The 25,759-nt window shown below is 41.3% G+C and overlaps 1 protein-coding gene across 3 annotated transcripts in view; it reads right to left on the bottom strand.

The window, feature by feature from the left end:
* Positions 1 to 511: 511 nt before the first annotated feature.
* l3mbtl3 (L3MBTL histone methyl-lysine binding protein 3) overlaps positions 512 to 25,759 on the bottom strand; it is a 182,673-nt gene continuing 157,425 nt past the window's right edge. For all 3 annotated transcript variants that reach the window (XM_078542122.1, XM_078542123.1, XM_078542121.1), the window contains 2 exons: positions 21,632 to 21,694; positions 512 to 1,298 (listed from right to left, as the gene is read on the bottom strand). In XM_078542122.1, coding sequence (XP_078398248.1) covers positions 1,155 to 1,298; positions 21,632 to 21,694 — 207 coding nt within the window. In that variant the 3' untranslated portion in view covers positions 512 to 1,154. The remainder of the gene's footprint in view (positions 1,299 to 21,631; positions 21,695 to 25,759) is intronic.

Raw genomic sequence — 25,759 nt, forward strand, 5'->3', positions numbered from 1 at the left:
AGAGGCTCTAAACCCCAAAAGGGGGGTCCATGGGCAGCAAAGACTGCCCTTGCAGCTCCAATGAGCCAAGCCAGAGTAGTTTTCCCTCCAATACGAGGGACCAGTCTGTTTTGCCCCTCAAAGTTTATTTTAAACTTACCCCATGTTGAGTCTTCCTTTCGATCCCTGATCTGCTTCAGCACCCACCTCTCTCAATGGGACTGCCGAGACTCCAGAGCTGTGAACACCTCTGATTGGACCTGCAGCAAATAGCTGGTCTGCCATCTTTAGTCAAATCGGAACGCAGAGACAGCCAATTAGGAGGTGGCTTCTAGGAAAACAGCTCCCCCAATTTTGCTGCCAGCGATTATGGGTTCGGTTCAGACCCCCATTTGGTCCTGACCGCAGGAAAATCCTGCCCAAAGCCTCAGAGATTGTATTAATATGAAACTGTACCTGCAGTTCATTCATCCTTTAATTTCTGCAAACCCATTCAGCAAATAATCAATGTATCAAGCAATAACACAATATCTAATAAACCAGAGAACATTTTAATTAAAGCTGGGAATGGGTAATTGTGTTTGTCTCAATTAACTATTTAAGATCTGCCTGAATAGTTTGGATATTACATTTCTAAGATGTATACAACCTAACAGTTAATTTAAGTCCAGCAATGCTAACTTCTGAAAATATATATCCTTATGGACATTTCATTATTTGGGAAAATGAAATGTTACATTACCAGATATTGTAATCTGTCACACAATTCTATACACAAACAACACCACTGCAAACAAAAGGAGGAATAAAACAACAAACACAATTAATCCATTTTAGTGTCTGTTAGATTAAGTGTCCAGTTCTTGGAAGAAACCCTTCAGCATATGTAAATATACATTTCAAGGGTCAATCACAAAGAGTCCACAACCAGCTATCACTGGGCAGATATTTGCATAATTAAGTCCTGAGGAAATGAATGGGAGATGAGCTCATAGTTTAGTACTGCACTGCTGAAAGTGAATGCACTCTAAACGAGTCTGCCAAGTCAACAGAAAATATTCCAGTAGCATTCTTTTAGAATTCCATATTTAGTATAGAGTTCTTGTGCTTTTGAATTAAAGATGAGTTTGAATCAAGAAACAGGCTACAGCTGCAATGCTTTACTTTCAGTCTTTTCAAAGCTCATTCTGTCCGTTTTCTTCTGCAGTTTTAAACATGAGGATGGAATTGTAGATTTTCAAAGCTGGTCCTAGTTTAATGCTCATTATTTTCACAATATCTGTCTGTGTCAGTAGTAGAAATGCTTCTCCATCAATTTGCTAAAAGAAAATAAAAAAGTTGTAAGAAGTGTTAATGTATAACCAACCTAGTATGTAACGTTGGCAGTGGTTATTCATGCTTTGAACTATTACTTCAAGGTGACAATACTCTAAACATTTGGACATCTGAGAATCATAAATTGAATATACCATTGTATAATGTGATTTTTTTCATCCCGAGTCAATTGCTTTTTTTAAGATTACAGCCTGTAGTCTGCATATGCATACATTAAAAATTTCAAATTATGGCATTGTAATTTTGCTCCTACCATGTCAGGAGTACACTTTAAACTGTATTGCCTGACATTATCATGCCTATTTTTTAGACTCCAGCTTGTGTGTGCAGTTTACTTAGCATGATAGAAAGCTAATCATTCTTTACAAAAATAGATGAGAAAGGAAAATTATTGTATTTTAAAATGTATCCCTCCAGTTTTTATATATTTTCCTTCTCTCAGGTCCTTTGCATGCTATACAAGCCTGCCTTTTGATATCCCTACGCTACCAAAGCACAGTTATAGCTGTGAAAATAAAAGCCTTCTCTAGCTTTTCCTCCCTCCCTTTGAGAACCACCAAGCCTCCACTGTGGAGGCTTCTCCCCAGTGGTCCATCTGAGAATAGAAACGCAGCATTTCAAAAAAAAAAAGCTGCTACAAACCCACAATCTGATACCCTGTAGCCAATCAGATCTGGCCGATCGTGACCCAGCTGAGTTTCAACTCGCTCAGGCCTTTACAATCCTTCATAACTGAAGGTAAAATACGTCTTAACAAATTGGAATTGTTATTGGAAATTGGAAACCAATTAACAATTTATTTTGCAGACCTTGGTGAATATAAGAACTCTAGGGCACCCAGGTCCCAATCTGATTGAACTAATGTGATTATTCTGAGATTCAATGTGGCAATTCAAATTCACACACATTTTGCCAGTAAATTAGTTAAGGAAACGCATAAGTACATAGAGCCAGTGAAATTTATTTTCATATATAATTAAAATTTAAATAAGTGGTCTGGTTTGGTTCTGTTAAAAACCCTCCAGAAGACAAACATGTCGATAACATAAAACAGGTGACAGCGATTCAGCAGCCCATCTTACATCAAAGGATGAAAAATGGTTTGATATCACTCATCTTACATTATCACACAAAATCAAAATCCTCACTACAGTCTATAAAGACCATTAGGTTACAAATTTACAACCCTTTAATGTTATTTTAATTTTAGGATTCAATTCAATTTAAATTTATTGTTCGTAGGGAAATTCATTTCAGGTACGTTGCTCGTTCACTTAATAACAATTACACATAAAAGTACAACAATAAAGGAAGAAAATTACCCAATCACAAAAGTCTAGTGTATGTTAAAAACGATTCCAGTACATTAAAATAATCAGTCAACGAGTCCCATCATGAGTCCATTCATCAAGCTCCTGTTAAAAGTTCTTACAGAAAGGCACAAACAAGTTCAAGAACCGATTTGTCCTGCATCTAATAGATTATAGCCTTTTCACTGAACACAACCAACAGTAATACTGAGACGAGGGATAATTCTTGCTGTTCGTAACACTTCTTACTTTTGTTAAGATTCTTCAAGAGCAGATTTCATCAAGAAGGATCTGCTCATCAAATACCCTTTCCTGCATTTTTATATGGCTAGTCCAGTACAGTTTTCCGTCAATGGCAACCCCAGGATGTTAATAGTGGGGGATTCAGTGATTGTGATGCCATTGAACGACAAAGGGCAATGGTTAGATTCTCTCTTGTTGGAGATGGTCATTGCCTGGCACTTGTGTGGCGTGAATGTTACTTGCCACTTGTCAGCTCAAGCCTGAATATTGTCCAGGTCTTGCTGCATTTGGACATGGATTGCTTCAGTATCTGAGGAGTGGCAAATACTGCTGAAAATTCAGCAATCATCAGTGAACATCCCCACTTCTGACCTTATGATGGAAGGAAGATCATTGATGAAGCAGCTGAAGATAGTTGGGCCCAGGACACTACCCTGAGGAACTCCTGCAGTGATGTCCTGCAGCTGAGATAACTGACCTTCAACAACCACAGCCATCTTCCTTTGTGCTAGGTATGACTCCAACCAGTGGAGAATTTTCCCTGATTCCTACTGACTCCAGTTTTGCGAGGGCTCCTTGATGCCACACTCAGTCAAATGCCGCCTTGATGTCAAGGGCAGTCACTCTCACGTGTCATGAAGCTATTAATGTATACAACATTATTGGAAAATATAGGTATATATAGTGGTGTGTGCGCAGGGCAGGGGCAATGTGAGATCAACAGCAGCTGTAAGCCTCCAACTGTCTCCACAGGAACCAAAATGAAAAGAACCTCCTTTTGAACTCGTAAGCTGAAAATGCTTTGCCTGGTATCTGGTTAAGTCTATGGGTTGCTGTTGCCTTAATGGAGATTAGTTTGGGAATTTGTTAAAAGTTATGGTAGCCATGTGTATATATATTTTAACCTGTGTAAATTAATAAAATGTTTCATTTAATGTAAAATCTTGAGAACTTGTGGTCTGATTCCTGAATTTAGAGTCATATCTCAAACATAACACTTAAAATTATAGGTTATGACAGTTGTTTAAAGTTTCCCTCTGGGATTTTTAAATAATGCAGCTGCACCAACTACATCAGTCATAACAACTGGGGGCTCTTGCCGGAATAAATTATATTTCTAATTCTTTGATTGGTTTGGAATTGGTGAATCTTAAGCTTACGAATATGAGAGGCACTTTGAATACAGGAGTTGAAGTATTTTAGAAGTAGCGAGACTGCAAGATGGCTTTGGCAATTGTTAAGACTTGTCTGGGTGGAGAAGAGATAACTCTGATTGGGTTAGAGAAAATAGCCAAAAGTAAGTTAACAGAGTTGGCAGTTAAGTTAAAATTGGGGTTACCTGAGGGGGCTAAGAAATCAGATATACTTAAAAGTATAGCACAGCATCTACAGTTGGAAGTGAAACCTGACACTAGTGAGTCACAGTTGGAAGTAGTGAGACTTCAGTTGCAAATGAAGAAGCTTGAATTAGAAATTGTAAAGATGGAGGAGGAGAAGAGAGCGTGAGAGAGCGCGAGAGAGAGAATTCCAACTGAAAATGTTGGCAGTTAGAAGAGATGTCAGTAGGTGAGGAAGGATTTATCTCCAGAGTAGAACCCAATGGGGATATGTTTAAATTTGTAAAGCTCTTCCAAAGTTTGAGGAAAAATATATTGAAGCATTCTTTATTTCATTTGAGAAGCTGGCTAATCAGATGAAATGGCCACAGGAACGCTGGACATTATTATTACAGTCTAAGTTGTTAGGTAGGGCACATGAGGTATATGCTTTGCTTTCAGAACAAATGTCGCTGAATTACGATGTGGTGAAAAAAGCTATTTTGAGTGCATGTCAGTCGGTTCCTGAAGCATACAGGCAGAAATTCAGGAATATGAGAAAAGAGCCTGGGCAAACTTTTATTGAGTTTGAAAGAGTAAAACAAAGTAATTTTGACCGGTGGATACGGGCGTTAAAAATAGAGACAAACTATGCAGCTCTTTGGGAAGTAATTTTTTTGGAAGAATTTAAAGATTCAATCCCTTCGGTAGTGAGAACTCATATGGAGGGACAGAGGGTTGATTCTGTAAGACAAGCAGCAGAGATAACTGAAGGTTATGAGTTAGTTCATAGAGCTAAACCTTTTTTCCGTCACCTTTTCAAATTGGAAAAGGATAAAAAGTGGGAAGGTGAAAGGAAGGCAGGTAGTCAGGGAAGAAAAGGAGTAACTGGAAATTCCCAGGAAGTTTGTTCTCAGAATAAAAAGGAAGGTGCTGAAGGTAGAAGTGATATTCGAAAATTGAGGTGTTTTCATTATAATAAAGTGGGGCACATGAAGTCAGTGTGTTGGAGATGGCAGAAAAATCTGTAGGAATTGTAGGGGTACAGCAAAGTTCTAGAAGTAAAAATACTGTCGGTTCTGAGGTTCAGACAGGAGAAACTAGTGGTTTGTGTACAGGTAAAACAGGGAGAATCAGCGAAAGGTAAAGAAGCGGGGATGTGTTCACAGTTTACTCAAGAGAATTCTGGGAAGCAGGTTGCAGAAAAGTTTAAAGGTTTTGTATGTGAAGGGAAATTCTTTCCGTTTATACAGGGTGGAGCAGGTAAAGATGTTAACATTTTAAGAGACACAGGGGCTAGTCAATTTTTAATGTTGTGGGATAGTGATATTTGTTGTTCAAAAGGAGTGTTGCAGGAGAAGTTAATAATAAGTGGGGTTCATGGAGATGCTAAATCTATTCCATTGTGGAAGGTAAATTTAAAGAGCAAATGGAAGAATGGTGAAGTTATAGTTGGAGTGGTGGAAAAATTGCCCATTGCAGAGGCTCAATTGATTCTGGTAATGATATAGCTGGATTGCAAATGTGGGTGATGCCTATGGTAGTTGAGCAGCCTGTTTAAGTGTTTTCAACAGAGGTGTTACAGAAGGAACATCCTGGGTTGTTTCCTGATTGTGTGATAACAAGATCAAATGCCCATAGGGAAGAACAAGATAAACAAGATAAGCAGGCAGTTCAAAGACTAGAAAGGTGGTGTCGAAATGCAATTAGCTGGCACGGTATTTTATAATTGTTCAGAAGGAAGGAATGCAGGACAGTTCAGTTGAAGTGTTTAACTCAAGGAGGTTAGTGGAGTTACAGAAAAATGATTTGAAATTAAAACAGTTATATCAGAAAGCTTATTCAGAAACAGAAGCATGTATTCCAGTATGTTATCATCTTTGAGGGAATATTTTAATGAGAAAATGGCGGTCGGATCATGTCTCAGCAAATGAAAGCTGGAGGGAGGTGCATTAGATTTTTATCCCATTCGGGTATAGAAATGAGATTCTGAGAGTTGCTCATGAAATCCCAATGAGGGGGCATTTAGGAATTAGGAAAACACAGGAAAAGATATAGAGGTAATTTTTTGGCCAGGATTGCATAGGGATGTAGTCAAATTCTTTAGAACCTATTATACATGTCAAATAACAGGAAAACCACAAACAGTTATTAAGCTGGCACCTTTAATCCCAATACCAGCATTTGAAGAACCTTTTATCAGGGTCATGATTGATAGTGTAGGACCCCTCCCTAAGGATAAAAGTGAAAATCAGTATTTATTGACAATAATGGATGTGTCCACCAGGTTTCCTGAAGTGATACCTTTAAGAAATATTACAACTAAGATGATTGTGGAGGAGTTAATTAAATTTTTCACACTTACCTGAAGAAATCAGAGGTCAAATTTCATGTCACAGATGTTTATGGGAGTAATGAACAGTTTGGGGATAAAACAGTTCAAAGTCAACAGCTTATGACCCAGAGTCACAAGGAGCTTTGGAAAGATGGCATCAAACTTTAAAAACTATGATAAGAGCATACTGTCATGATTATGCACAAGATTAGGATACAGGAATTTTATATTTGTTATTTGCCATTAGAGATGCTCCTAATGCATCTGGTTTTAGTTTATGGTCATGAGGTAAGAGGACCACTGAAATTGATTCATGAGAAATTGTTGGATCAAAATTCAGAAACTACTCTCCTGGATTACTTAACAAATTTCAAGGAAAGATTGAACAGAGTATGTGAGTTGGCTAAGGAACATTTAAAGATATTATAGCAAGTGATGAAAGTGAAAGCAGATAAAGTGGCTAAAATCCACGGTTTTGTTTCTGGAGAGGGAGTACTAGTTTTGTTACCAGTACTAGGGGGAGGATTTTCTGGTCAGCGAGCAGGGATGGGGCCCGCTCGACGACGCAGGATGACGTCGGGCAGAACTCCCGACGTCACCCCGCGTCATTTCCATTCTCAGGTTGGCGGGGGCGCTGCCGAGTCAGTTGCGTACCCACTGACCTGTTAATGGCCCATTGAGGCCATTAAAAATCCAATTTAGATAATTAGTGGACCTGCCCGTCCTACCTTAAGGTTAGCGGCCAGGCCGGGAGCCCTGGTGGGCATTGGAAAAAGCATGACACCTCATCCATGGGAGGGATGAGGTTTCATGAGTGATTTAAAATCTGCACATTGAGCTTTAATAAAAGTTATGGTCATGTCCCAACTCATGTGACATTGTCACATGAGGGAACATGTTAGGATGGTTTTTATTAAAAATTTGAAGTTCGAACCGATCTCCCTGAGGCAGCACTTAGCCTCAGGGGGATCTGTGCACTTTTTCACGCGCATGCACGAAAGAGCGCACTCCCGGATGAGGGAATCCACCCCCACCCCCACCCCCAGGGAGCACATAGCGCTTCCTGGCGGACGTTACACTGGGTGGGCCTTAATTGACCCGCCCACTTAAAATGACAGCACGCCCCCAGTTGGGGGCACCGATCGGAGACGTATCTGTTCCTGCACTCCCCCACCACCCCCCGAAACGGGGGGGAAATTTTTCCCTATGTGATTCCTTAAATGCACGATTTAGTGGGCCTTACAGTATTGAAAAGAAATTGAGTTAAGTAAATTATTTAATAAATGCTCTAGATAGAAGAAAGAAGCAGAGGGTGCGTGTAAATATGCTTAAAAAGTACTTTGACAGGGAAGAAGAACAAAAAGATAGTGGTGGTGGATGATAAGAAAGAGATAAAAATGTAGGACTCTGAAATTGATTCTCCTCTAATAAAACTGGATAATGAGGGGGTCTTTGAAAATTTAAATGAAATGTTGAATTACCTTCCAAGCAAGTGTCAAAGTGATTTGGAAAAGCTATTGCAGTCACACAAACCTATTTGTGGAAATAAGTTGGGAAAGACACATTTAGCTTTATATGATGTATGTATAGGAATATCATCTTCAAGAAGGCAACAACCTCATAGATTAAATCCGGCAAAGTTATCACAAGTCCAAAAAGAAATTGATTTCATGCTTCAAAATGATATCCTTGAGTCTAGTTACAGTAACTGGAGTTTGCCTATTGTGCTGGTACCAAAACCGGATGGACACAAAGACTGTGTGTGGACTATCAAAAGGTGAATGTGGTGTCAAAAGCATATTCCTATCCCATCCCACGGTTGGGGGATTGCATCGAGAAATTTATCACAAAGATCGACTTGCTAAAAGGATATTGGCAGGTACTGTTGTTGGAGAGAGCAAAGGAGATATCAGCTTTTGTTATGCCAAGTGGACTATATCAATTTCAAGTCCTGCCATTTGGTATGAAGAATGTACCTGCGATATTTCAAAGGCTGACAAACAAAGTAATTGCAGGTTTAAGCAATTGTGCTGTTTATATTGATGATCCAGTCAGACATGGGAGGAGCATTTACAGCATCTGGAAGAATTATTTACTCAACTACAAGAAGCTAATTTGGTAATGAACTTGGCTAAAAGTAAATTTGCAAAAGCTCAAGTTATGTATCTAGGCCATACCATTGGACATGGTAAGGTGGCTCCGAGATTTGCGAAAATCAAGGCTATTGTGGATTTCCCAGTGCCTACAACAAAATGAGAAGTTTGAGATTTCTGGGCATGAGTGGGTTTTACCGGAAATTTGTACCAAATTTTAGCAGTGTGGTTGCTCCACTGATTGAACTATTAAAAAGTACAAGAAGTTTCAATGGACACTGGAGTGTCAGAAGTCATTCGATAGTTTGAAAAATGTATCAACTACGACACCAGTGTTGACAGTACCCAATTATGCCAAGCAATTTGGCCGTTGATGCAAGTGATATAGGCACTGGGGCTGTAATATTATAAGATGACGACACTGGAATTGAAAAACTGATGAGTATTTTTCACGGAAGCTGAATGTACTATACAGAAGATGTTCAATCATCGAGAAAGAGACTTTGAGTTTGGTGTTAGCACTGCAGCGTTTTGAAATTTATGTTGCAAACAATTAATCAGAAACAGTTGTTTATACAGACCATAATCCTTTGAAGTTTTTGGACAAATTTCGTGACAAAAATGCAATGCTTTTCAAATGGAGTCTATTATCACAACCATTTAATCTACGTATTATACATATTGCTGGAAGAGAAAATCTGTTCGCAGATGCGTTATCAAGAGTTTGAAGCGTAATGGAAAATGCGACTTTTTAAAGAAAAACCTGGACACTAAACTGGAGTGTTTTCTATTGATACCAAGGCCTTCTGTGTATATATATATTATGTTAATGCATGGGTCTGATAATGTAATAGAGTAATAAGTATAGGAGATAGTGTGAGATGGGTTATTAAAATGAACCATGTCATGAAGCTATTAATGTATATATTATTGGAAAATATTTTTCTTTTAAAATAGAGGTTTAGTCTGGGGGTGTGTCTTAATTGGATTAAAGCCAACTAGTCTGGGTGCTTTGAAGTGTGCTAGTTTGATGTGTAAGAGGGATAGAGTGTATTTGCATTTTTTGAAAAGAGCATTCAAGAAGTGGGGTGAAAACTGACACCCATCTAGCAGATACCAAGCAATATGTTTATATTACTAATAAAATTGGTGCTATGAAAGGGGTTTTATTGTTAGAGAGGTTCAGTTCAGAGATTGGTGATACAATGAGAATTTACATTCAATGAGCGGTGCTAGACATAACTTCACACTCTGCGTGCGCAGGGCAGAGGCAATCTCACATCAACAGCAGCTGTAAACCTCCAACTGTCTCCAAAGTGAAAAGAACCTCATTTTGAACTCGTAAGGTGAAAATGCTTTGTCTGGTGTCTGGTTAAGTCTGTGAGTTGCTGTCGCCTTAATGGAGATTAGTTTGGGAATTTGTTATAAGATATGATAGTAGTAATTTGTAGTCATGTGTAAAGTAATAAAATGTTTCATTTAGTTTAATGTTAAACCTCGAAGACTGGTGGTCTGATTTCTGCATTTAGAGTCACATCTCAAACATAACACTTAAAATTTTAGTTTATGACAGTTGTTTAAAGTTTCCCTCTTGGACTTTTAAATAACTCAGCTGTACCAACTGCACGGTCATAACACACCTCACTTGGGAGTTCAGCTCTTTTGTCCATGTTTGAACCAAGGCTCTTATGAGGTCAAAAGCTGAGTGGCCCTGGCAGAAACCAAAGTGGGCGTCAGTGAGCAGGTTATTGTTAAGCAAGTGCTGCTTGGTAGCACTGTTGATGACCCCTTCCATTACTTTACTGACGATCGACAGTAGACTGATGGGGCAGTAATTGACCAGTTTGGATTTGTCCTGCTTTTTGTGTACAGGACGTAGCTGGACAATTTTCCACATAGCCAGGTAGGTGCCAGTGTTGTAGCTGTACTGGAACATCTTGGTTAGGGGCGCGGCAAGTTCTGGAGCACAAGTCTTCAGTACTATTGCCGGAATATGTACTATTGCTGGTTTATTACTGTTATGCAGTAATTCTCGTATTCCTCTGTTTTTCCAATTTCAATCATGGAGAACCTAAATATTCTTATTCTATGTTTCATTAAAACCTAAAGTCCGGTAAAGTCATCCTGCTGATGAATGGGCAAACATACAGCATTAGTTAGATTTCTAAAAGGCTAATTGTTTGCGTTTCATAGTGCTGTTTTAAGGAGTTGCACCTTTACTTTGAATAGACATTTTGCACTTTATTTTTGCATCTCCAAGCTGTTTTTGGGCGTCTCCCTCAAGACTGTTCTTTGTTTTGGGAATTTCCCTCAAAAAAATTACCCAAGACTACAGTATGGCTTTCGTAGTGTGGGTTCCCATATTTATGATTTTTATGTTGGAAGACAAGGAAAAAGCACAAGAGACAATCTGGAAAGCCAGGCTCACAAGGCAGCACCACAGATGTCCCAAAGCCTTCAGCAGATACGCAGTCATCAAAAAGTACAGACCCAGGTCTTTTTTGAAAATATTAAGATTTATGCATTAAGAGCCTATGGTTTCACCCCAAAACTCTAGAATAATATTGCTCTGTCCTTTAGGGAGATCTGAAAACTTCAAAGCTAGGACAGTGCTTACTATGGCTCTGAAAGTTAGCACTGTGCTCGACTTCCTGTTCGCTAGCAACAGGTGACTGCTGCCAGTTGGTCAATTTGGTGTCCATTCTAGCATAAGTCAAATTATAAATGCCCTGTTCACTAGGGTAGCTTAGATTTGACATCTGATAGAGTAGCAAGACAAATGAGTAAGCGGGCAATTATTTTTTAATCAGCTCACTGGGTTTCCATGAATGCTTGGAGCAATAGATTGTGCTCATGTAGCTTTACAAGTTCCTGTCAACACACACCACTAAGTCAACCAAAAAGTATTTCACTCCCTTAATGTCCAATTAGTGTGGAACTATAAACATAAATTTCTGCACATCAGTGCCCAATATGCAGGGAACTGCCACAATTTATTCATCCTTCAACAGCCAGTAATCCTACATCTTTTTAGAATTCAGAGCGAGGTACTGGATAATGTCTTGACAACACAGAAATTTCAATATTACCATGGTTGCTCTGTTGAGAAAGCTTTTCAGTAAAGTGGAGGATTGCTACAGGAGAATATGCACCCATATTTGAAATCAAATTGAACAAACCACTGTCATGCAGAAGAGCAGATTCCGGTTCCTATAGGTCCAGAGACTCCCTTATGCATGCTCGTAGTATTGTTTCAGAGGTTGTGGTTGCACCTATTGCTTTCTACCTAACTCCCCTTCCCTCCACCCTGAACACTGCTTCTGCATTTATACTTTCAGATACCCAAGATCTACTGCCTAGTTAGATAATGCAGCCTGATGAAGGGCATAAAGAAAAGCAGACATCCTGATGAAGGATCACCATGACTTGATCTGACACTCGCAGCCACCAGCTCAGATACTGGCATTTCACATACTTTAGTATAGAGTTGGGATCTGCATGTGGTGAGTCACAGAGCATGAGTGAGTTGCAGCAAGGCTGGAGGAAAAAGATAGCACGTTTCAGCTCCCTGGAGGGCAAGGTCGCAGAGACCAGTTTTGCTGCAGAGGACTCCGATGAGGATTTTGATGGGGTAGCATACAGGAAAAAGGTTTCAGCATGCACGCACAAGTGCTTGGTGCACTGGCAGGCCTGCCAGAGCCTGTTGTCACAACCAAGGAGCACGGAGAAGTCTGGCTTCAAATGGGCACCAGGGCTTTACACAGAGCCTGGAATTCCCAGCATGAAAATGGTCAACTCCATGGGAATACTTGTGGGCCAAGCTGTGATGCAGCACCTGATGGGCCAATGTCTCAACTTTCAATGTAACACAGGCAGAAGCCACGCAAAGTCTGTGTTGCACTGGAAGGTCAGACTGAGGTCATGAGATCCATGCTTGTTGTCAAACACGCTCAGACTGCTACCACCATGGCTACAGATATTAGCGCTCAACAGGGAATGCAGGCTCTCACAGCAGTCCAGGAATCTGTGCTCCAACAGATTACTGGGATTGCTGAGGCACTGCTCCTGGGGAATGGCAGTCGCTTCATAGTGCAGAATCTTGCTATCCTCGCAGGATAACAGCATTCGTGCTTGCATCATGGCCACTCCACCAGTGCCCCTGCTGTTACCTCTCACCAGGCAGCCCGATTGCTGCCACCTATGCCAAGTTGGTGCTGTCCTAAACTGGGACCTTAAGGTCCAGAGCTCCTCGAGGGTGTTCAGCAAAGACGTCTGCAGTATCCCCCATTGCAAATCAGCAGCCTTCTACCACTGGGGTCACATTGCATAGGAAAACCAGGCCAGGCAAAAGTCCCCGCAAGATAGATACAGAGTAAAAGCGCAAGGATGAATAGTTCTGTATTGCTTGCATTATTGGGAATGTTGTTGGAAAAAGCAGTTACAGGAATTTTTGTGTGAAATATTTTATTTCAGGCTTTTGGCCTGAGCAGAGAGATGGAAAGGTCAGGAATTGTGGAGCAATGATAATTTGGGGATGTTTTCAGTGGAGTCAGCGTATAGTAAGTTGCTCACGAACAGCCTGACTGGTACAATGATGTTCTGTATGCCTCCCTTCCTTCCTCCACCTTCTCATCTTCCTCCTCCTTAGGTGCTCATGGGAAGCTTGGTGGTGAGTTGTGCTCTCATGACTGTCAGCTTGTGAATGCAACATAGGAATATAGGAACAGGAGTATGCCATTCAGCCTGCTCTGTCATTCAATTAGATCACGTACCCCTCAAACGCCACATTCCTGTGTTATCTCCATATCCCTTGATATCATTAGTGTTGAGAAATCTATTGATTTCTGTCTTGAACATGCTCAGTGATTGAGCTTCCACAGCCTTGGACATGGACTGCTTCAGTATCTCAGGAGTCACGAATGGTGCTGAACCTCACCAGCGAACATCCCCACTTCTGACCTTATGATGGAAGGAAGGTCATTGATGAAGCAGCTGAAGATGGTTGGGCCCAGGACACTACCCTGAGAAATCCTGCAGTGATGTCCTCGAGCTGTCCATGACCTCCAACAACCACAGCCATCTTCCTTTGAACTAGGTGTGACTCTAACCAGTGGAGAGTTTTCCCCGATTCCCATTGACTCCCATTTTGCTAGGGGTCCTTAGTGCCACACTCTGTAAAATGCAGCCTTGATGTCAAGGGCAGACACTCTCACCTCAGGAGTTCAGCCCTTTTGTCCACGTTTGAACCAAGGCTGTAATAGGGTCAGGAGCCGAGTGGCCCTGGCGGAACCCAAAGTGGGCATCAGTGAGCAGTTTATTGCTAAGCACTGTTGATGACTTCTTCCATTATTTTATTGGTGATCGAGAGTAGACTGATGGGGTGGTAATTGGCCAGGTTAGATTTGTCCTGCTTTTTGTGTACAGGACATACCTGGGCAATTTGCCACATAGTCGGGTAGATGCCAGTGTTGTAGCAGTACTGGAACAGCTTGGCTAGGGGTGCGGCAAGTTCTGGAGCACAAGTACTTTTGCCGGAATATTGTTAGGGCCCATAGCCTTTGCATTATCCAGTGCCTTCAGCCGTTTCTTGATTTCACATGAAGTGAATCGCATTGGCTGAAGACTGGTGTCTGTGATGCTGGGGACCTCCGGGGGAGGCTGAGATGGATTATCCACTTGGCACTTCTGGCTGAAGGTTGTAGCAAATACCTTATCTTTTGCAATGATGTGCTGGGCTCCACCATCATTGAGGATGGGGCTATATGTGGAGCCTCCTCCTCCAGTGAGTTGTTTAATTGTCTACCACCATTTATGACTGGATATGGCAGGACTGCCACTTAGATCTGGTCTGTTGGTTGTGGGATTGCTTAGCTCTGCCTATCACTTGCTGCTTATGCTGTTTGGCACACAAGTAGTCCTGTGTGATAGCTTCACCAAGTTGACAACTCATTTTTAGGTATGCTTGGTGCTGCTCCTGCACTCTTTATTGAACCAGGGTTGATCCCCTGGTTTGATGGTAATGGTGGAGTGGGCTATATGCCATTGCATGAGGCATTGTGTTAGAGTATAATTCTGCTGCTGCTGATGGTCCACTGTGCCTCATGCATGCCCAGTCTTGAGTTGCTAGATCTGTTTGAAATAGCACGGTGGTAGTGCCACACAGCACGACGTGAAGGTGGGACTTCGCCCCACAAGGACTATGTGATCGTCACTCATACTGATACTGTCATGGACAGATGCATCTGCGGCAGGCAGGTTGGTGAGGGTGAGGTCAAGTAAGTTTTTCCCTCTTGTCAGTTCCCAGCTGCCACAGACCGAGTAATAGCAGCCTTTAGGGCGACCACAGACCCAGGACTCGGCCAGCTCAGTTAGTAGTAGTGCTACCGAGCCACATGTACCCAGAGTATAATCTGCGCCCTTGCCACCCTCAGTGATTCATCAGCGGTATCATCAGCAGTAGGTTTCCTTGCCCATGTTTGGTCTGATGCCATGAGACTTCATGGGGTCTGGTGTCGATGTTGAGGACTCCCAGGGCAACTCCCTCCTGACTGTATACCACTGTGCCCTCTGCTGGGTCTGTCCTGCCGGTGGGATAGGACATATCCAGGGATAGTGATGGCCAATAAGTGTCACAGGTAAGGACGGCAGGTTTCCTTCCCTAAAGGGCATTAGTGAACCAGGTGGGTTTTTATAACAATCGACCCTAACCATTAGACTTTTTAAATTGAATTTAAATTCCACCAGGTTGCCAGAGCATTACCCAGAGTCTCTAGATTACTAGTCTAGTGACAATACCACTATGCCATTGCCACACCCCCACCCCCACAGGTTCCTTCCTTCAGGTTTTAAATGCTGTTGAAGATTTTTAAAATGTAAGTTTTTTTTTCTTTTTCTTTCGGTCTCATGCACAGTTGCTTGCCCTGTTCATTCAGGTCCCAGATGCCCTGTTTGCCTCACTGCAATGTTCACCAATTTGCCATGGAAAAAATCTAAAAACCTAAATATGTAACCTAGTAGAACCACAGAACCATAAAAAAGTTACGGCGCAGAAAGAGGCCATTCAGCACATCAAGTCTGTGCCGACCAAAAAAAGAGACAAAAAGAAACTAGACGGTCATTTTAACCCCACTTTCCAGCAACTGGTCACCTGGTCCAGCCTTGCAGGTTACAGCACTTCAGATGCAGATCCAGGTACCTTTTAAATGAGTTCAGCGTTTCAGCCTCAACCACGAATTCAGGCAGTGAATTCCAGACATCCACCACCTTCTGGGCGAAAAAGCTTTTCCTCATGTCCCCTCCAAGCCTTCTACCAACCACCTTAAATCTATGTCCCCTGGTAATTGACCCCTCAGCTAGGGGAAACAAGTTGTTGCTATCTACACTATCTAGGCCCCTCATAATTTTGTACACCTCAATTAGGTCACCCCTAAACCTCCTCTGTTCTATGAAAAACTTATCCAATCTTTCCTCATAGCTGCAATTTTCAAGCCCTGGCAACATTCTTGTAAATCTCCTCTGTATTCTCTCTAGAGCAATTATGTCCTTCCTGTAATGTGGTGAGCAGAACTGTACACGAAATACCAGCTGTAGCCCAATCAGCACTTTACACAGCTCTAGCATTACATCCCTGCTTTTGTATTCAATACCTCACCCAATAAAGGAAAACATTCCATGTGCTTTCTTGACCACCTAACTCCACCTGTCCTGCCACCTTCAGGGACCTGTGGACGTGTACTCCAAGGTTTCTCACTTCCTCAACCCCTCTCAATAGCCTCCTGTTTATTGAGTGTTCCCTTGTTTTGTTTGCCCTCCCCAAATGCATTACCTTACACTTTTCCAGATTGAATTCCATTTGCCACATTTCTGTCCACTCAACAAAACTATTGATATCTTTCTGGAGACTATCCTCGTCACCATCAAGTACACGTCCAATTTTTGTGTCAACCACAAATTTCCTGATCATGCCTCCCACATTTAAGGCCAAATCATTAACATATACAACAAACAGCAAGAGGCCCCAACACTGGCCCTGTGGATGCCACTGAAAAGCACTTTCCATTTGCAAAAACATCCATCAGCATTACCCTTTGTTTCCTGTTGCTTAGCCAAATTTGAATCCAACTCACCACCTTCCCCTGTATCCCATGGGATCTCACTTTTCTGACCAGTCTGCCATGTGGGATCTTGCCAAATGCCCTAAAATCCATGTAGACAACATCCACTGCACTACCCTCATCAATCCTCCTTGTTACTTCCTCAAAAGAATTTGATTAAGTTAGTAAGACACAGTCTTCCGAAACAAAAACATGCTGACTATCGCTGATCAATTTGGGCCTAATTGATAGTTTATCCTGTTTTTCAGAACTGATTCCACTAATTTTCCCACCACCAAAGTCAGATTGACTGGCCTATAATTTTCTGTGCTATTCCTTGCACCCTTTTTAGATAATGGTGCAACCTTTGCAGACTTCTAATCCTCTGATACCTCGCCTATATCTAGCAAAGATTGGAAAATGATCCACAGAGCATCCGCTATTTCCTCCCTGGGATACAATCCGTCCAGCCCTGGCGATTTATCCACCTTCAAGGATGCCAGTCCCTACAGTACTTCCTTTCTCGCTATGCTTATTGTATCTAATATTTCATATTCCTCCTCTGTAACTAGCATGACTGCATCATCTCTCTCCTTAGTAAAGGCAGAGACAAAGTATGCATTGAGAACTCTGTCCACATCTTCAGCATCAACGCACAAGTTACCACACACATTACTGATAGGCCCTACCCTTTCCTTAGTTAGTCCCTTGCTCTTGATGTACTGGTAAAACATCTTTGCATTTTCTTTGATTTTATCTGCCAATATTTTTTCCAATCCTCTTTGCTTTCCTAATTTTCTTTTTTACATTACCCCTGTACTTTCTATACTCCTCTAGGCTTTCTACAGTATTAAGCTTTTTGTGGCCGTCATAAGCTTTCTTTTTCTGCTTTATCTTGGCCTGTATGCTTCTAACCAGGGGGCTCTAGATTTTGCAGTATCATCCTTTTTCTTTATGGGGGCATGTCTAAGCTGTGTCTGTAGAATCTTGCTTTTGAATGCCTCCCACTGATTGGACACTATTTTCCCTTCTAGTAGCTGTATCCAGTCCATTTTTGCCAGTTCACCTCTCAGCTTTGTAAGATTTGTCTTCCCCCAAAAACTTTTACTCTTTTTCTTTCTTTGTCCTTTTCCATAATTATACTAAATTTAACTGTATTATGGTCACTATCTCCAAAATGGTCCCCCACTGCTACTTCATTCACTAGCCCAGCTTCATTCCCGAAGACTAAATGTAGAATTGCGCCCCCTCTCGTTGGGCTTGTTAGGTGCTGGCTAAAAAGTTCCTTTGAATACAGTTCAAGAATTTTGTGCCCTCTGGGCCTATTATACTGTTTGTATCCCAGTTGATATTAGGGTAGTTGAAGTCTCCAACTATTACTGCCCTGTTTTTGCACTCAAACTTGCCTACATTTTTGCTCTTCTAACTCCTTTCAGCTATTTAGTGGTCTATAGTACATGTCCCCAGTGAGATAGATTATGCGCACCATAAAGTAAAACTAATGTCTTACTAATAGCATTTGATGCTAGATGCCCTGACATAGCAAATGACGCCCATTATCTTTATTACCTTTACAGCTAAGACATTCTATTTTATAATGGGATAAAAAAAAAACCAAAACTATTTTCTGAAAATGGATCTTAGATGCTACAGTATGAATAGCAAAGAGCTGGTAGTGAAATAAAGAGGCTAATGCTCAGTTTCTGTTGATATTCATTAATCACTTGAACTTTGCACTTGTGATTTATAATATATTCACCACCTCTAAACCTCTGCCTTAAATCTGAATTAAATGTAACAGTATCTATTTAGTACTTCATTATTCTAGCACAAAACATACCATATATCTGGGCATGCAATGGTTAAGGGTGATGGACTGGCAAATCTGTGCAATTAAAAAACTGTACCCATTCCCCAGTGAGATAGATTATGCACACAGTAAAATGAAACTAATTACATAGATGAGAAATTCTCTGTCAAAATATTTGACAAGACAATAGCACATATTCTCTGGAATCCATCACTTAGAACAGACGAGAGCAATGTTAATAATTAACTACCTCATCTTCTTGTTGATAATTACCATATTTATATGCAAATTACACACCAAGATCATTTGCACTTTAAATTTTTATCTTTAATTATCTTTCATGTCACAGTTCACAGGTAGACCAGGACATTGTTTCTGATGTTTACCATAGTTATTATAGCCTACATAAGTCAGTGATTTTCCACCACTGTTACACATTAAAATATCACAAAACTTGCACGTGGTTAAAACATTTAAGGTTGTTGATAGTGAAAGACATGGGACCTCACAATTTTAGAATTTATTTGTCACCTTGTAAAATATAAGTAAATTGCTTTCCCGCCATGAAATTGCTGATTCTTATTTACATTATGAATTTTTGTGGCTCTCGACCATCAGTACCGGCTCTCTCGACCCCTCCAATATCTATCAGTTATCAGACTGTGTCCTGGATGAGCAGGAATTTCCTCCAACTAAATATTGGGCAGACCAAAGCCATTGCCTTTGACAGCCACCACAAACTCTGCTCCCTAGCCACCAGTTCCACCCCTTGCTCTGGCAACTTCTGATTCAGGTTCAGACAATGAGCTTCCAATCACGTAGCTATACCATCGCTAAGACTGCATATTTCCACCTCCATAAGCTGACTGCTCCTTGCCTCAGTTTATCACCAACCAAAATCCTCATCCATATCATTTCCTGCATTCCAAAATGAGTACAATTCCAAAGTATTGCAAAGTGCTTTGGGACATCTTGAAAGCATGAAAGGTACTACATAAATATAAGTCTTTCTTCTTTTGTTCCAGTGGATTTACCATTCTTGTTTAAATACAGGGCCTGAAAAGGTCAAATTACTACAGTGTTGACAAGGGCCTTCAGAGCACCTCACATAGCTGCAGGAGTATGGAATCATAACCCCCGGACAGTGGCACTGACTCCACAGAAAATGCACTTGCTGTCCTCTCACAGTAGCATAGCTGCTCCCTTGTCACCCACCCTGCCAGTTCCCATGTTAATGCTACACAGCCAGCTGGAACATACTGTCCACATCAAGACACTGCTTGAGGTCGCCCACCATCTGAAATGCCTTCATTGGAAGCTCAGCAGCCTTCCACCTCCCAAACCACTGAGGTTAGCCATTGAGGAAATACCTCCTAGGAGCACTGGGATAGGTAGAGGAGCACAGGGGCCAAAAGCTACTCCTGCTGTTCACCTGCGCGAAACAGCGCTGAATAATCTCCCTGAGGCCTGGAGCTGCCACAGGAAAATGAAGAATATATTGAAAAAATTATTAAATAGCACAAAATTTAATGAAACATGTCCTGTCGCATGAGCAGGGACATGTTTTTAATTAAAAATTAAAGTTTTTATTTCATTTGTATTTGATTTTGGAAACCTCATCCCGCCCATGGATGAGGTTTCCAAAAATTTGCAAAGGTTGCTTGGCGTTTTCGCCTGCCCGTCAACCGTTAGGTTGAACGGGCAGTGAAAGATTCAGCACAATTGATAACTTGATGGCCTTAATAGGCCTTTAAGTTGGCGGTGGGCATGTTGCCGGCTCCAGCATGCACCCACCGACCGAACTATGGCGTGATTGCGCGTTGACGTCGGCACACTCGGCCAATGCCATCGCGCATCATTTCACGTTCGGTCAGGTCGGGCGCGCGCCCACCCGCCAAGCCAAAAATCCTGCCCATAGTTTCTTTTTACTGTTGTATGACATATAGCAAGAAAAACAAAGTGATTCATAGTAACCATAAATTAGTGCTTTTGGCTATGCCCTACATGGCTTTGTTTTGTTACAAAACAACGTATCTTACTGTGAACAACGATATAAGAGATTTGCTAGTACTTAAATTTGTTGTTTATGCTACTCTTGTCATTTTTAAGCCAAGGGGAATTTTCATTAGCAGAAAGGAATGCCTACTAAAAGTACACATCACATACAAGACTTAATGTATTACTAGAAGATTGTAGTAGACTGCCCAGAGGTGTTCCAGAAATGGAGTTTGTAACAATCCTGCTGAACTCTGAGGAAGGGCAGAAATACTATTTCAGCATTCTCAAATTCATTCAGTTTCATATTGGAAAATTAGGAAAACCACATGAGATGCCACGAATTGTACTGAGGTAAATTCATTGTTTTTAAGTAAACCATCTAATTTTAATCAGCAACACCATTTTCCAATTTTTCTCCCATCAAAACTGGCACACTGAAAAGAACTCATCTGTCTTGCGAGTAAAAAGGGATGGACGTTTATTATTATTCAATTATTTTTTGCTTCTTTTCATTTAACAAATAATTGTCTTTTGCAGCCATACCAACATCATCTTTAAAATAAGCTAGATTAAACTGATCTATGCTTTTGTTTTAAATAGAATATAAATCTAGAAGTTTTGAGTTGCTTTTATGAGCATTTCCACAAAATTTAATAACTTGGAACAATCTTATTTTTCCCATTAATTAAAAAAAAATCTCCTGACAATATATTCAAAACATTTCATATAAAATGAATTACTTTGATGTGCAGTCACTGTTATTAGGCTAGCCTCACAATATGTGACAATAGAAAGCATTAGCTTTTGAGTATTTTGCTATTGTTCACACATGTAGGGCCTGATTTTAACTCTGTGCAAGTGAATCGGTTTTGACTGAGTTAAATTCTCAATGTTAGCTAAGTAGTTATTTGATAGAACATCAATCCAAAATGGCAAGTATTTGGAAAGTAAAGTATGTCACCTAATCAAGTGGATGATTATTGTGGAATGTTGATCCTTCTATTCCGACAGATGTGAGATGACATTCCTTTTCCTTGTTTATCCCTTTCTTTTTTATATATAAAAAAAGGAATTTAAGCAATATTTAAATTTATTTTCTTATAACAGCTTCAAGCTTACCTCATGCCTAAATGCTTTGGCTTGTTCTTCACAACCTGGTAAACTTAGTATAAATTCAGATACCTATGAATAATATCAGAGACACATTACTTTCACAATAAATAGCAACTAGATATTACTGAACTTTAACAACAAAGGCACGAATATTCAAATACCTACACATTTAATATGTAGTGTTCTGACTATTATTAGTTATTAGCCAATCCCCCATGTCTCTGTTGAGCAGAGGGTATGCAGCTTCATTAGTGCAGGGCTGTTGTCAGCAAAATATGAACAGAGTGATGGGAAAAGTGCAACAGGAAGTAAATCTCGACACCAATAGGAAGCGCACATTACGTGCAAGACTTAATATTTTGTCAGATTATAGAAAAAAAGCCAGAAAAGTCCAAGAAATTGAGTTTGTAACAACCTGAACTCTGCGACAGCGTTAATGTTCAAAATTAACAAGCACTTAGGGCAAATGTATTTCAGTGTTAGCAGCTGATTCTAATTAACGGCTGGAGTTAGGTACCTCACAGCTTAAGACTGAAAAAAGGGTTAAGAAATCCCTAGATAGCCTAAAGAAAGGTCATTCCTCAAATAATGCCAAAACACAAGACAATGAAAGTCAAAATGTGAAAGTACTTTTCATGACTAGATCTGAGTGGACCTAATCCTTATGTGGATGGTCTTACAACAACTTTTTAAAAACTGCACAAAGTAAAAAGAATGCAATAGGGATATCCAGCTTTTCTCAAGTAATTAAAAATTACGTGCTTGACATGTGTCTGTTGAAGGTACCGTCAATAAAACCTTGCAACAAAGTGCATCATCACTCAGATGAGTCAGATGAATAAGTGAGAAAAAATGCCAATTTTTGCTGCAGCAGAATATCTAACAGCATGTGCTACAAGTTAGATTTGCCCTTAGCACATTTAGGTTTGTTCAATTTTTGTGTGATGCATTTCACTGCTGTTGCAACTAGCTTACTTTGAATGTTCTCATCCTTTGAGCAGGTTGTTGAAAGTGTGTGCAGATAACAGCACAGCAAGGGAATCAGGGCATCTGGGACCTGAGTGAATAGGGAAAGCAACTGTGCATCTCCTTAGCAGATCAGATTGAAGGATTGTGAAATTAACTGTAAAGATTGAAAGCGAAGTTAGAGTGGGCGAATTCAATGTCAAAACGGTGCAGAAAAATCAATAAAGAGAGGGAAAGAAGGATTGGATAAATAGAGAGAGAGAGAGAAAAAAAAGAGGGACAGGAAGGAAAATTAAAAACAAAATTGCCAGGATTTTCCGGCCCCACCTGTGGCCAGAATTTTCCAGTGCGGCCAAAAGTCAATGGATTTGCCTGGCTTACCAAATCTTATGTTCCCACCCGCGATGGCTCCCGCCACAGAAAATCCTGGCTAATGTGAAAAATTAAAATGTTACATTTTTAAACTCTTCGACTGTAATTAAAAGTTGAAGGATTGAGACTTGACAGGTCTCTCAGGAAATCAAGGCATATGGGAGAGGGCAGGAAAGTGGCATTGAAACTGAAGATCAGCCATAATTCTATTGAATGGGGGAGCATATGCTCTACGCCTGCTCCTATTTCTTGTGTTCACTTATGTAATTGTTAATTTTCAGTGCCAGAGAAGTTGATTAGCAGTAATGAACTCATTATGTCATTAAAAAGGTACTTTGACTTAAATTTCTATGATGAGTTTTTGTTCTTTGTGAATACCTTGAGTACACTTATGGTTTAAGATTATGATAATAATTGTATCATAAATGTTGAGAAAGTAATGTTAGCTATGATTTATTTCATGATTTGACTTCCTCCTTGATAATTTTGGCAAGAAAATTTTAACTCATTCATTCAGTAGCTTATATTGCATCATAAAAAGGTTAATCATTTAATTATAATTTGGACTAGTTGATGCAAAACTGTTCAAGCAAGTCAAATTCAGACACTAAGCCCTTATTTTAACTTAGGCTGGGCATCAGTGGGGTGCATGGATGAAGTTGATGACAATCTGTCTGCCCTACCTTTCGCCATTAGGCCCAATGATCTTAATTCGTTTCAAGGTTTCCCCACAGGCTCCTGCCTGATGCCGTCAGGGATGACAGAGTTGATGGTTAGGAATGGGATATCGCAAGGCTGCAGGCCACTACTTGGCATTCGAAGAATTGTCCCTGGAAAGTTGAGTGAGCGACAAGCGGCGTAGAATGACTGCGGAGATGAGCCGGGAAGGCACAAAAACTGAATGTGGTACAGTCAGGTGCACTTCTGCTCTCCCTGGTCCACAAGAAACTTAAAAAAAATATATATATTCTTGCTTGGGCTTCTTCTGGTCAAGATCCTCCCTGCCAATAGTTTTTGCAGATAAGGCTGTGAGAGCCTTAGTCACTCAAACATGTGATTTTAAGACAATGACATCAGACTGTGGCTTTGCCACAGATTTACCCCCTGCTTCTTTGAGGCATGCAGCTGGCCCAAAGCCAGAAAATTGTCAGTTAAAACAATAAACTTCATGAAGTAAGCTCAGGTTGGAGGGCTGAATTAGAAGTAAAATTAGAAGGCAGGTGAAACAAAGGCAAGCATCAAACAAGATCAGAATATGGAACAATGTTAAATGCACACAGCATTCACAACAAGGTAGATGATTTGAAGGCACAAATAGAAGTCATTGGGTAGGATTTAATTGCCATTGCAGAACCGTGGTTACAGAGTGACAAGGACTGGAAACTGAATATTCAGGAATATTTGTCATTTAGGAAGGATAGGCAAAGGGGAAAGGAGATGGGGTAGCACTGTTAATAAGGGATGAGATCAGTACATTAGTGAGAGAGGATCTTAGATCAAAGGATCAAGATGTAGAATCAGTTTGGGTGGAACTAAGAAACAGAAAGGGGCAGCAAACATTGGTGGCCGTTGTTTACAGGGCAACCGTCTGTAGTGGTAATGTTGGACACAGTATAAATTGGGATATTAGAGCTGCATGTAATGAGTAATACAGTAATGATGGACAACTTCAATTTACATATAGGGCAGAATTTTCCGACCCCGCTAGAAGGGGCCGCGTTTCCCACCATCGGTTAGCGGGGAGCTAATTGTAATACATCAGCATATAATTAAAAGGCCATCCCGCCAGGCTCTTGGAACCCCACCGTATCGTCCGTCCACGTCGGCGGGAAAGCACGCCAACGTGTTTCACAACAGCACGCAGGAGGCGTGCACTTGGCGACCTTGACTTTAGGGGAACTGAGGTGAGTGAGCAGCAGTGTTCTCCACAGCTCACCCATTGTTTACAGGCCTCAGGGGCGCCAGGGGGTGGGGGCAACGGATGCCTGGCCTCGGAGGAGGGGGTGTCCAGGGGCAAGTGCTGGTCAGCCTTGGAGCTGACCACCGTCAGTGGGGTGGGCGGTCAAGTGCTGTCCTGGCGCTACATCGCACGCACAGGCAATCGAGGTGGGGGGCAGGATAAGCAAGGGAAATGGCCACGCATTAGGGGCACCTGTATAAACTGACCAGGCCTCGGCAACTAACACAGATCAGGCGCATCCACAGTGATATGATTGGGCTCGGGTTCCTAGCCTGCCCGCACATGCAAGCATCGCGGAGGCACCAAAGTGCCACCATGTGCTCCACACCTTACCCCCCCGCCCCCTGTGCTCCCCTACCCCCAGCACAGACTGCGAGTCCGCCGCCACTTTATTGGACCGAGGAGCAGTTGGACTGCACACGTTGTACAATCTCCTCGACAATGCTGGCCATGTAGCAGTCACTGCTGGAAGGGCTCACAGCCCCTTGTAATCTCAGCGTCCCAGTTTGGACCAGTGTCCCCACCATCACAGGTTGACAGCACAGCCTGCAGCACACTGATCTCTGGCCATCCGATGGGTGAACAGCACTCTCCGGGAAGCACTAAGGGGCAGTCACACAGGGCCAGGAAAGGTGCTAAGCACAGCCATGTAAACCACATCTCCCTCTTTTTTTCATGCTGGAGGACCACACCAGGATTATGGATCCCGGTGATCTAGCTCTTTACCTGATGGTCTACAGAGACCGTAGAGACGGAGGAGAGAGTGACTGAGGCTCCTGGCCTCACAAAGGCAAGAGCAGCAACCTCATGAAGAAGGGGAACAGGGGCTCCCGCAC

This window comes from Cetorhinus maximus, chromosome 5 (assembly GCF_964194155.1).
Source record: "Cetorhinus maximus chromosome 5, sCetMax3.hap1.1, whole genome shotgun sequence".
NCBI classification, from domain to species: Eukaryota; Metazoa; Chordata; class Chondrichthyes; order Lamniformes; family Cetorhinidae; genus Cetorhinus; species Cetorhinus maximus.